Here is a 13,354-nt window from a genome sequence, read left to right as displayed (position 1 = left end):
TGATTGAGGTCTGTAGCAGTAATTGATACAAACATTGACATTAATGCTGAGATACTTATATGGAACAATTCAGCACCTCATAAACCTCTTTCCATGCAAAAACTGACCTTTTAAGCTAATGACAGAGTTGCTTGTCTCTTGCATAGGAACTCAGCATGGCCAGCACTGCTTTCTACCCAAATGCTGGAATAAACCCCTTTTAATCCTTTTTCTATGTCTTTTTTAGGGCAGTTGTAGCTCATAATGATAAAATAATAACAAAATGGAATATTATTACATCTTTAATCAATAAAGTGTCCTTTCCTGAGTCTTGTCTGAATCGTTTGTGCTAGAAATTGGCTGAGATCACTGCAAATCAGTATAATAAAATGATGTTGACCAGGTCTTTTGTACAAAATAAAGAGCTTTTCTGTTAACTTTATGTTTTTATTGAGAGATGCTGTACTCGAGACCACACACATTACGATTATATATGAGAAAAAGCATAGCTGTTTCAACAGAGAAAAGTTAAAGTGCAGTTGATTCATTGGCTCCTTTAAGAGGACTGGCATCTGGAGCACATGCACTTCAAAGTCAAATGCTGTACTGAGATGTGCTGCTTTGAAGTACAGCTGCTGATCCAGACAAATTTTGGAGCCTAAACCAGCATATGAATCTGCTGTACTCTGAAAAAAAAATCTATTTCAGATGCCAGTTTTAACTCAGTTTAGAAAATTGCTGTCTGGATCGGCTGAACTTCAAAGCCGAACATCGCAGTGCTGCATTTCCCTTTGAAGTGCAGCTAATCCAGATAGTGGATTTTCTCTCCCTCTTTTTTTTTTTTTTTTTTTTTTTTTAAAGTAGTTAAAATTGGCATCTGACCTTACTAGTATTTCTCCTTACCATCTGCACATTCTTCTTTCCTTCTCCCTTATTTCCTCATCTTTTGACCTCTGAAAAACACAGCAAAATTCACTAGCTTGTTAGCCCCTGCACCAGCAAAGCTGCCATAAAGGGGGTGGTTGGGGGGACAGCCTATATCGGGTTACATAATGGACAGGGGCCAATTACTGCACATGGCTTGCCATAAAGTTTGTTAAATAATTCTTAATTTTACCATCCAAGGAAAATAAAGCTCAAAGCAAATCCCTCATAAATGCTTGTATTCAAAGCATTTGTAATGACACTCTCATGGTTCTGCTAACTCATATAAAAGGCCATTAGCACTGGTTTAAAAAGTAGCTGAGCTTGATAGCATTTCAGCTTTCAGAAATTTTCAGTTATTTTGTCACAGAAGTGTCTCCTTCACAGGCAAGTCAGGAAAGCCTTAAGGAAATGGTTTTACTAGAGAAAGAACGAGTTTACTACAGGCAGAATTTGCACAGCTTCTGGCAAGGGGAACCAAGGGTAAATGCAGTGCCCGCACCAGGACATATTCTCATATTATACACACATCAGGGATGCTGCCGTGTGCTACTGCATTAAAAGACAAATCATGAAGAAATGTTGCACCCTGTTCAAAAGACAAAAACAAAGGGAAAAACCCCCACCCAAACACATGCTAGTACAAGAGGACAATTTAATGACAGCATCTCTCATTTGGTGAGAAATAACTCTGCAGAGAAAAAGGACTGGACAATGACCAGCATTTTATTTACACAGATCATGAGACATGTCACTCGGGTGATCTGTTCTTGTCAGGCAGTCTTTAATTAGAAAATTCCTAGAGAGAACTCATGCTCCCATTAGGTGCTTATTAAAAACTAAAGACAAAAAGAGTCGGTAGAAAAGCCAAAGGAAGGGACAGGGAACTCAGGTTACACTGAAAGGCAAGAGTCAGCTGCTGCTAGCATAGGGAGAGACACTCAGGATGGGATGCTGGATTTTGAATGAAAAACTCTCAGTGCTGTTACTAGTGAGTATTTTTAGCATTAAAATTCTAATTGGATATATATAAATATTTTAAGCTTGTTTAAAAGACATTTTATGGTTTGCTTACAGTAATACTCCCAAGCTTAATCTAAAACTTGCTATAAAATATTCAGCAGCCTTTTTATAACTAGTCTTAAAAACATTTAAAGTCTTAGTGTTTTACTTTTAATTATTTTTAAATCAATGTACTTTAATCCTCAGGTAAAGGGAGCAGGGGTTTGCAATTATAATTGAAATTATATTCTGATTTAGTTTTAGACAGTTTGGTGATTTGTATATGGAGAGCAGAGAAAAGAATTTCCTTAGCTCTTAATTCCCTCAGTTCCTATGATTTTTTAATTTTAGTGTTTATTTCCTTTTTAGAGACCAGGTTAAGACCTGTGCTTAAAAGCAAGTTTACCATGACACAGTAAACATCATTTATATCCTTTACTCGAAATCTGGGGGTAAGACTGTAACCCTGAATTTGCTAAAATACAGCCACACTCCAGCAGGCATTTTTGATTTTTATCATCTGTGAGCAAGAACTGCATTGCACACTGATTCTGAAACATCTCTCAGACTCTCTTAAAACCATAACCATAGCCAGTTTTATAAGCATTAAAAAATATTGTAAATGTCACTAATCTGTAGCCTCTGCTTTGTAGCTGGTGTGGCTGGGACTGAACTTCTATTTGTTTATTGATACCTTCCACTGGTATGAAGATGACAATGCTTACATTTATACACGGATTATGCTGGGAGTAAGTATGTGTTTGATTGTTAAAGAGCTTCACAAGAAGAATGTATTCATAGTCTGATTTTATTTACATCCTTCATAAAACTTTTGATGCTTCAACAGTAATTTTCCCATATAAGAGCATTATATTAATATAGTATTTTCTTTCTTTGGCTCTTCCTATACCAAGCTTGTAATTTAATTTCTTTATGCTGTTATATGTACAGTCAACCCTGGCTTGGGCAAGAGCTTCTGCAACGTGCCTTAATTTTAACTGCATGCTAATCCTGTTACCAGTCTGTAGAAACCTTATTTCATTCTTAAGAGGAGCAAGCATTGTAAGTACCATTTCTCAAATAGCCATATTATTCTCTTTTTTTTATTTCTGTAGTTCAGCAGTATTATCCATATCAAACATTTTCCAAGGAATTTTAATTTTTGATAGAGAAGCCTGTAGACTATTGCCTAGTTATTACCATTTAAATTGTCAGTATTCATGACTGAAGAGAAACAAATGACTTGTTTAACACAGTGCTCTAAATGCAACACTGATTTTGGCAGCTGCTGCATAGCATGGTGTCATGAAGAGAAAAGTGAGAAGCCACAAAAGAGGGACATAATAATGCCACTTGGCCAAATGGAGAAAATTCATATCCATCATGTGTATTCTCTGTAGCTGCAAAGTGAAAATTGGAGAAATAAAATGTTCAGATAGATAAAAATGTTCTAAGGATAATAGTGAACATGTTTAAATGCTTCTGCCTGAGTGGCCACAACCCAGGTCTTCATTTGAGGTAAATGCATTTTTGTAACAGACATTCACACTAACCTTGGAATCATGCATGGGAAGTACTGAAGGCTTTAGCTATAACTTCAACTTGCATTGAATTATTACAGTCAGAGCAATTCCAATGCCACATGTGTGCGTAAAAAAATCACTGATCACTTCATGACTCCAGGAACAACAGGAATTTAGAGATGGTAAGATACAGTTATTTTATGGTAAAATGGTTCTTATTTCAGTTCTGCCATTTTTTGTTTCTGTGATTGTTAGGCTTAGATATTAAGCAGTCTTCAGACTGGGAATCAACACCTAAATAATTGTTTGAGATCACAAGTTGAACATTTACCAAAAAAAAAGAGAAAAGATGTCCTGGGCTTCTGAATCAGTTTGCAAATCAGCACAGAATATATGCATGCCCACTTAGATGCTGAGTAAGAACTCAGAGAACTGGAACTCTTCTCACAGATAATATTTGGCTATTCTGGACAATATTCTGCTCTTGAGGAGCATGGTACAAAGCAACTTGACTGCTCCAGCATGGCCAGCAGCACTGGGCTGGATCCAGTGCCTCTCCAAGGAGGTGCTGTGTATTGACATAATATCCTGTGGTGCTCCAGATTTTTGGAAGACTTATTATCTGGGAAACAACATGGATACATGCCAGGATCTTTGGCACGGCGCCAGGCCAGGTCATGTGAGCAATCCAGACACCCACACCACCCCCCAGAGCCTGAACCCTGCTGTCCATGAGAGCTGTCTGGGTTCCAGCGGAATGTGTTAGTTTTGGCTCGGTGCAGCCGGCCCCAGGCTGGCTCCGCACCGGGGCACGCAGCTGGCCGTGAGCACATCACTGCTGAGCCCTTCCAATGCTGGGAGCACGGCTCAGTAACACATCAGCATGCAGCCACCTGAGGTCTAGACAGCCTCACCCTCCCGGGGTGTGCATTTCCTGAAAGCAGAGAAAATATTTTCATTGCAAGCTGGCTTTACCAGCACTTCAGCTCTGTTTTGCAAAGCTGACAAAGCAGTGGTGGCCCAGCCTGGTGTCCTTACACCTGCAAATGAGTTGATGTCAGCTCAGATAAACCACTCACAAATCACAGCTAAGTGTAGCAGAGCTTTATCAAACCCTTTTTTGAGCCCCTATATAGGATGAATAGCTTCAGAAACCCTGGAGTGCCACTCAGGAAAGTTACTTGAGTCCTAAAACTAACCCAAAACTTCCACTGAATTTCTTCAGCATTCCATTTTCAAATGTACTGAACTCTTCTCCTCTCCAAAATGTGAGATGTAAACACCAATAAGAATGATATAAAACAAGTTCTGCTTTTTCACCAAGTACTGTGGAGGAGCACTGAGGAGACAGCTTGACAAAAACATCACATTTCACAAGATGGTTGCCTATGGAATAGCGTTAAATGCAAGTAAGCTCTTTTGGCTTTATTTTTTTCTTCTTTGCCTTTGAACTGTTTTGAATTTCATAGTGATTCTGCCTAACGCTGTAATCCCCATCAGCTCTGAGATGTGATATTTTAGTGCAATCATTTGTTGACTGTTGACTGCAGCTTTAAATGTGTGTAGGAGTCCCATCTGATTAACCATTTGTAATCTTTTGTCTTGAGAAGAGTTTGACTGTTAAGGAAATAAACTTTCAATTTGAATAGTAAACACCATTTGCCACTTAGTTAATCTGAACAATTTGTGTGCCCTTAAAATTTAGTGTAAATAACTTTTATTGAATCCCTGAGGGTAGATGTTTGGGGAGATGACATAGCATTACTGTCTGATTCTGTAAGGAAATGATGCTTATGAGTCACACCACAAATCTGCCCACCAATACATCTTCACTAATTTTTCAACCAGGTAATAAATTTAATCTGAATTTGAGAGAGGCAGGTGTCTCAAAAACAATGGATTTCTAGATATTTATTTTTAGTAGGTGATTGATCCAGGAAACTAATGGCTCTCTTGAGGGGAAAACAGCAACTTGAGATAAAAATTTTTCTGTTCTGTTGGCCCCGGTGACTTACTGAGGTGCTTGTTCACCCGGCTGGGAAAAAGACATGGCACCTTCCTGTTCTCTAAGTAATAAAAGGACCTGGAGAAGTTTACAGGAATTCAGGAGACATGAGGGGAACAGGAGATAGCTTGAGGAAAAAGGATGTGATAGATAGACATATAGATAGACAGACAGACAGATAGATAGATAGATAGATAGATAGATAGATAGATAGATAGATAGATAGATAGATAGATAGATAGATAGATAGATAGGTAGATAGATAGATCTCTTAGATAGATAGTTCTCTTAGAAAAAGGGGAGGAGACAGAGGAATTAATCAGGGCTATTTGCAAGCATGAGGCATTGCAGGGTAACTGTTCTACCCCCAGGTTGTCAGGGTGAATTCTGGTCCCAATATCTTTTTCAGCCTGTGTGAGGGAGCTGCTTTTGTGTGTGTAGGCTGTTAATGTCCTCATGCCATGAGATAAGAATTTGAAGTTAGGATTGCCAACAGGAACCAATAGCTAAAGTTTGTCTTCTGTATGTCATGCTAAAGAATTCCAAGGGGAAGGCTATGGGATATAAACATTCATCTTGCAGTGTATTATGATGAATTACTTATCTGTCATGTCCACTCATTCATCAGAGTTCAGTTTCACTACAGAACAGATTCCTACAGAGTGCAACATTGCTTCTTTAATTAATAAATCAACCCAGGAATATAAATTAACCAACTTTACTTGGTGTATAATAGGTCATGTTCCAAAAAGAAAGCAAAACTTCACAGTCAAACCTCTTATGTTTTTGGTTTTTGCATTAATATTAAAATGTTTGCTAGTGTATTAATGTCGACAGTTTGGGAAGTGCAAGTCTATCAGAAAAGTGATTACTTTAATGGTTTCACTAATTTCAAGGAAAAAGACACAGAAGCCAACGTGAAATGACAGAAAGCATGCTCATATAATTCTAATTTAAATCACTCTCTAGGGAGAAATCAAAGGTTTGTTTCTGGGTTGTTATTTAGGTTGGTTGGTTTATTTTTTCCTAAAATATAAAATAGAAAAATAGTTGATGAGATATTTGAGAAAGAAAACAGAACACAAGGAAGTCTAATAAACAAAGCATGACAACCTATGAATTCCTGTTTCCTTAACAGTCAAGCGAGAAACATTTATCATATATGGAAAAACACTACATCACCGAATAGCATTAGACTTGTGTAAAGAATGGCCAGAAACTCAATTTCCTGAAATTCAATTTTAAGTTCATAGAAAAAAAAAAAGTCTACAGAACACATTGTGACAGAAAAGCAACACTTCAGAGCGGTACCCACAAGTACACTGAATCCTTTTCAATAAAATCTAACAGTGTTAAAATGAGGTGTAAATAGATGCCATTTTCCTCTCAACTGGCACATTATTTATCCTAGTACTACCTATACTGCCTTTTATTACACAAAAACATAGTCAACTCCTATTAGCCTATTGCAATTTAGTAATTCTCAGTTAAATGGATGTACAATCTTGTATGATCAATAGACTAAATGTGGTAGCAAGAAGTTAAGCCAATTTGAAGATCAGATCAGTAAGCTTAGCCTCACAATATAAAATTGTGTACTCCTTTATTATTAAAGCAACATGTATTCATCTTGGCTTGCCAGGTGGTGTTATTCTGGCATATTTATTTAATAGTGTGCTAAAAATATCAGTGCAATATTAGTATTGTCTGGCTTCCAACAGGCAGCTAGCTCAGCGGAGGTGTGCCTTGGAAAGAGTACATCTGTGCCTTTAATTTTTCATCATCTCTAATACAAATTCAAGAGCAGGCTTTAATTGGTCAGGTCATAAAGGAATATAATTAGAGACTAGTGGAAGAGGGAAGTTGGAGGGAAGAGAGAGAGTAAACAATGCTATCTATAATCAAGGGCATCATTGAAAATTCAGTAAAGGGAATTCTGCTTAGTTTGGCTTCCTGCATTCTGCATGCCTGTCTGTGATAAGAGCTGTCTAGGAGTTATTCAGCCACTAATAAATCTTCCTTATAGACCCGTAACTCTGCTAGAATAAAATCAGAGTTTCATGCACTCTCAGTTTGATCAGTGCAAATAATTCTGTGCTTTGTACTGGAAAGAGACTTTTCAGTTGAGACACAGTGGCTTGAAACTTAAAGACACCACAAGAGATAGTAACAATATTTTCTACAACACCTACTTCTTACTGTACTGTTTTTACCCTCTCAAAAAAGCATATTCATACATTTTCTGAAGTGGGGAGTGTTGGGGCATTTTTCTTTCTTTACTTTGATATGTTGGGCTTATCTTAAATAAGAAATTGCTTGCATTTTTTTGGTGTTTGCAGAAAGGTCATATAGATATTTTGATCCATCAACTTTTGAATTATGATATTAATAAAGTTTAAGCAATTAAGGGAAAACAGGGGAAGGACAGCAAGGTTGCCTGGAGTTAGGCTGTTTGAAATGGTGATTCCTGCTTGAGATGGTGATTCCTGTTTGAAATGGTGATTCCTGCTCCTTAAAAACTCCAGCAATGCGTTCTTCTTTAAAAACATGCAAAGTGCAGAAAGAAGTATAGTGATGCCAGGTGTGTTTGGCTTCTGACAAGCACTGAAAAATCTATAGCTAAAAATACTAGCAAACCTTTCCATTTTCAACCCATTCTTGGTAAATTATGTGAATGGCTTTGATGACCTGAGTCACATTTTTGTGTAAATTATTACGTTTTCAGGGAAGTAGATGCCTATCTTCAAAAGAGGTCTAGCTGATACCTCTGTGTTGTACTTCAGAAATTACAGAAAATCAAACTTCCATCAAATGTCTTTTTTTTTGTTTTTAGTCAGATTGTTTAAATCCAGACTTAATGCAAGTACTAGGAAGGAAATAATATTAAATTGAAGATTGTAGGCTTCCAGCTAAGATAAAAAAATGGTCCAAGTCATCCAAGTTCTTCTTTGATGTTTATAACCATTCTTAAAAACAAAATAAAATGCAAGCACATGTGTGGTCACTACTCTAATTTTTATACAACCTGTGCCTTTTTAGTCCACAAAGACATCATGAAATTGAATTAGGGGTTCTGAATAACTTGGAACGGCACGAGACAAGCGGTGGCAAAAAGAGCCCCAGCCTTGGTCAGGGGCAGAATTCTGGGTTATCTGCCTGTAAAGCTGTTCTCTTTGCTGTGGGCAGAAAGGCCAGGATTTGACCCTTTGATTTTATCATGATAGGCTGGTTAATCAAAATGTTTAACTGCTAGCAGCAAGCTCCAATTTGATTATTATCCTGTACAGGCATGCAGAAAAAGAGACAGTTAAATCTTGTCCTCAGATAAACACATGAAATTTCTGTTTAGTTCAATGAGAGTTGTGCATGCTTCACTGAAGGCACAATTGGCTGAATAAGAGTAGCTAAATTGACCATACTTTCAAGATAATTTAATTATATCTCTTTGTATTTAAGGATATGTACAGTAAACACCATGATCTAATAGCAATCCTTTTCCTCCCTCCCTCCCTCCTTCCAATAAAGCTTTTTATTTGATCTCAGAGGTGGACTAGATAGAACATCTGAGGGTCAAATACAAAGTAATGTATGTTAAGTGCTTCAGAGGTTCCAGATGTCATTAAAAGCAACAAAAATCCTTCATTCTTCATAAACTGTTATAAAAAAGAGATTTGTTTAACAGATTGGGTGATTTATTCCATATGTTATATTTGGACATGCAGAATGAGGAAAAAATTGAACTTTTTGAACAAATTGAACAAAGTCCCTTAAACTTTGCCCTCATGGTTAACTCAGATAAGTGGTGCAGAGCAAATAGCTACCAATTGTGGTAAGCTGAGATTTCAAGAATCTGCATATGTAATTTTGGAATTGCTTAGTAAATTTTATACACTGCAGATGCAAAGACCTTCAGAAAATGCACTTTAGGGATGTAAAATATTTTAGTTAATGGTGATGTGTTCGGTGCCAGAATTTTTATTCTGCTACAACTATTATACATTAAATGAACCACACTGAAAATGGAATTAGATCTTTGCATTACTCTACCATCCAGCTATAATTCATTTTTAGATTGCATAATTTTTTGCTAGCAGCACAAAAAAACCCCATCAGAAGTATTAATCTAATAATACTCCAGGCAATATCTAAGATCATGGAAGACTCAGGTAAACCAACATATTGAGTACATCATTAGTCTGAATGTGATATTTTTCAATGTATCATTATTCTCTGTACATTAACATCTACCACAGAATAGCTTACAGAAAATAAAAACAACAACAGCAACTCTCCTGTTCATTCTGGAAGTCTTCTATACTTGTAATATCCTCTACCTATCAGATGAAAGCTGGAGAGAATGTCACCCAGAAGGGAAGGTGTGGTAGATCCCAAAGAATCTATGATGATGTTTCCATTGACAGAAACACGGGGAAAAGGAACAATGTGCAGATGGAACAGACAGTGTCCTCTGATAGCCTGCACAAAAACCTTACTAGGCTACGCTGCCAGAACTGGATCTCTCCTTCCCAGGGGAAAGTTGCATCAGTACTCCTCATCAGATATAGTCTCAAGACCTTCTTGAGAAACTATATCCATTCAACCCATTTTTCTTCTGTCCAAGACTAGAAATGCTCTGTTAGGAAATGTGGACCTCTGCCTGTCTGGAGAAAACTAGCACCTCATTTCCCACTCAACACTCAGCATTTACTAGAGAGCATTAGATATGCTGTCACTGCTGATATGACTAGAACTTGTGCAAATCATGTAGAATCCTGTACTTTGGGGAAAGTAAAAGATTTTTGTAGTTTTCTAAACAACAGAAATGTCGTCATTTCATGTGAATATTTTATAGTCTGCAGTATCACTTTAAAAAAATCTATTGTTTTGAAGGTGAAAGTACGAAGTGCCTTTTGCTATGAACACAGATTCAAACTTCCACAATTAGTCAATGTCACAATTCTAAATGAGCGAAGATAATCCAAAAACTTCAGTTGACAGACTGCAGGCAAGCTCTGGTGTAACAGCACTATGGATCCTAACTGTGTGAAACTCTCCTGGTCCCTAGGCTATGGGGACTCTTACATCATACCAGAGTTACAAAGAGCATCCTGTAGGTATAGAGGGCAAGAAGCCCAAGTTACAGTAATCACTCATAGATGCCAAAATAAAACTACTTAGTAGAAGTCTATCCTTTGAAAGTTTTCTTTCCTCTTCCCCTTAGCCCATACCAGACAATGTGCAGCATGTAACTCTACAACTTACCAAAGACAGAAATCTGTTACCCCACACTCCTGTTCTACGAATGAGCTCTTTCAGATGTCAAAGAAATCAGGTCCTCATCAAGCAGCGACTTGGTTCCCCTCCAGCTGGATCAGATACCATCCTTACCAGGCCAACACATCTGTTCTGAATGCCCCTTGTAGGAACAGTTCCCCCCTTGCTACTCAGCACTTAAGTGTGCTGTTACACTCAAATATATAAACAGTGTTTATATACTGCTTATGCATCAGTTGTACACTGGGGAACAGATTGCCACAGCCCCCACACAGCTGCCACCTAAACCATCCAGCTCAGAGCTTGGGCTCTTGGGTTTTGATAGTTTAAATCCACACATCTCATTTGCTGCTTGTGGTCCTGTGTTCCTTCCTGCCAGTGCTCCCAGCACTGCTGGGGTGCTGGGAGCACACCCTCGTGCATAGGCTGCAGGAAGCATCTTTCACCTGATGCTGGCAAGGCTGTTTCACATGCAGCACTAACCCATAACAACACGTGCAGAACACGCTAGGCCAGAGTCCAACACCCTCTGATGCTCACAGTCATGTCATGCACACCATTTCATAAAATGACCAACCTTGGGCTGAAAGCTGCTTAGATTGCTTGATCCCATTATCCCGTTTATCAAAAGGTTATTTTAGAGTCTCATTCCTTTGATGGCTTGAATCTGTCTTCTAATTTCCAGGCTCACTTTATCTCTCTGCAGTTCATACCAATTTGGATTCGGTCTCCATCCTGCTGATGCTATTCCAGCTTGTACAAATAATTTATTATTCATTGGGACAAAGATTCAGGAGAAATGGGAGGTTGATTTTGCAGTTTGGGTGCTCAGGATACTCACCTGGGATACCTATGTCAATAAATATTGAACTATTTTTATTAAGGGCTTCATCAAGAGACAGCTCAAAAGAGAATAACCAGTCAACCCAGCGACTAGGACATGTGATTTGGTTTAAGGCCTTACTTTAAATTTAATGTAACAGGGATTTTTAAATAGGTCTTTCATCTCCCAGTGAATATCTAAGCATGAGGCAATGAGGTGTCAAGAAGTGGCGGGGGGAGTCCCTAAGTTAACATTACATTTTGAATTACGTGCATCCTGATAATCAACCAACCACAGTACATCTACTGCTCTAGAAGGATCACCTCAGAAGTACAGAGTGAAAATAGCCTGTCTCCAGTGTGGACACATGGGATAACTTACTGTTGGGGCAATGTTTTACCTTCTTGCACTGGCTGCTTTAACCATTTCCATGGCCAGCATCTTACTTTAGCTCATGCTTCCAGGGACACAGCTGTCCCCAGGTGCTGAAGAGGAGCTGCACTCCAGCATGTGGAGTGAGCGAGTCCACTGAGTGGGCTCATGAGTAACCAACAATATGAAGGTCCTTATGCATTTAATCCTGCATTTACATCTATGATTAAACAGTGACTAGTATAGCAAAACATTATTTTCATCCACATAGTCACAATTAAACAAAGGGAGAAAAAGGCGAAGAGAAAAGAGAAGAGAAGAGAAGAGAAGAGAAGAGAAGAGAAGAGAAGAGAAGAGAAGAGAAGAGAAGAGAAGAGAAGAGAAGAGAAGAGAAGAGAAGAGAAGAGAAGAGAAGAGAAGAGAAGAGATTTTAGGAGACTATTTTTCAGAGAAGAAAAATATTTGGTTTACTACAAATACTGCCTTTTAGAAAGGTTTTTTAAATGGTCAGGGACAGAAACAGATAATCACTGAAGGAGAGATGATAACAGGAAGCTAATTATAAAAACTAGAAATAGCTGTGCTGTAAACATATAATTATCTTTCATTGTCATTTTTTCATTATATATTTCACTTTGGCATTTAATATCTTGCATTAATTACAACTTGCATGTAATGGATTTGAGAATATCTCATATTGAAAAGTGAAACCCTGCACCTAGCTTGATTACAACTTTATCTATGTAAGCCAATAATAAAACAAAGTCCTTCCTTTTCAGCTCTTGAAATGATACTCTTTCCACCCAAGAAAATAGTTACAGGGGATTTTTTTACTTCAAGCTAATGAATTTTTCTAAACTGACCATTTCCTATACCTTTTGGGGGGCAGGCCAGAAGTAGAGGCGATATGTGATACTCTGGACAAATCAGATCTAACACTGAGATTTGCTCTTCTCCCTTTAAATCATAGTTCCTGTGGCTTCCCCAGGCTCCACCTGCATAAAGTAATGCTACAGCTGCTTGTTCATAGGGGACAGATTTTAAAAGCGTCTCTAGTGCAAGTTGCAAACTTGCCTAAACTAGTCAACTTAGTGTCCTGTGTAGCAAGGGTAAACCATGGCACATCCTAGTATATTAACTAAAAATAGAAATTTTAATGAATTTAACTAATTTTGAACAATTTAGAGCCAGAGGGGTACACCTTTATATCAACTCTCAAGATGTCCTCCTTTGATGACACTGAAGACTGCAGGGCACTTGACTGTAAAGCTGGGAGGTGAGGCTGCTGCTGCTCCTATCCTCTCTACTGTGAAGCAGTCACTTCATATTAGACATGCAGTTGATAAAATTCTCTTTTTTATTGTCAGCTTAATCCATGCAAAACTCTCAATTTATGCCTGAGCTTTTCAGATAGTGCACAGTGTGAGTAATGAAGTTCCTTCTGGCACTGTG

The 13,354-nt window shown here is 38.0% G+C and overlaps 1 protein-coding gene across 1 annotated transcript in view; it reads left to right on the top strand.

Moving 5' to 3' along the window:
* Window positions 1–1,849: 1,849 nt before the first annotated feature.
* NOX3 (NADPH oxidase 3) overlaps window positions 1,850–13,354 on the top strand; it is a 39,271-nt gene continuing 27,766 nt past the window's right edge. The window contains exons 1-4 of the mRNA XM_063153451.1: window positions 1,850–1,894; window positions 2,559–2,654; window positions 2,857–2,967; window positions 4,753–4,837. Coding sequence (XP_063009521.1) covers window positions 1,850–1,894; window positions 2,559–2,654; window positions 2,857–2,967; window positions 4,753–4,837 — 337 coding nt within the window. The remainder of the gene's footprint in view (window positions 1,895–2,558; window positions 2,655–2,856; window positions 2,968–4,752; window positions 4,838–13,354) is intronic.

The sequence above is a fragment of the Melospiza melodia genome, chromosome 3, assembly GCF_035770615.1.
Source record: "Melospiza melodia melodia isolate bMelMel2 chromosome 3, bMelMel2.pri, whole genome shotgun sequence".
NCBI lineage: Eukaryota > Metazoa > Chordata > Aves > Passeriformes > Passerellidae > Melospiza > Melospiza melodia.
Note: the sequence above shows the minus strand (reverse complement) of the source record. Positions and strands in the feature narration are given on the sequence as shown.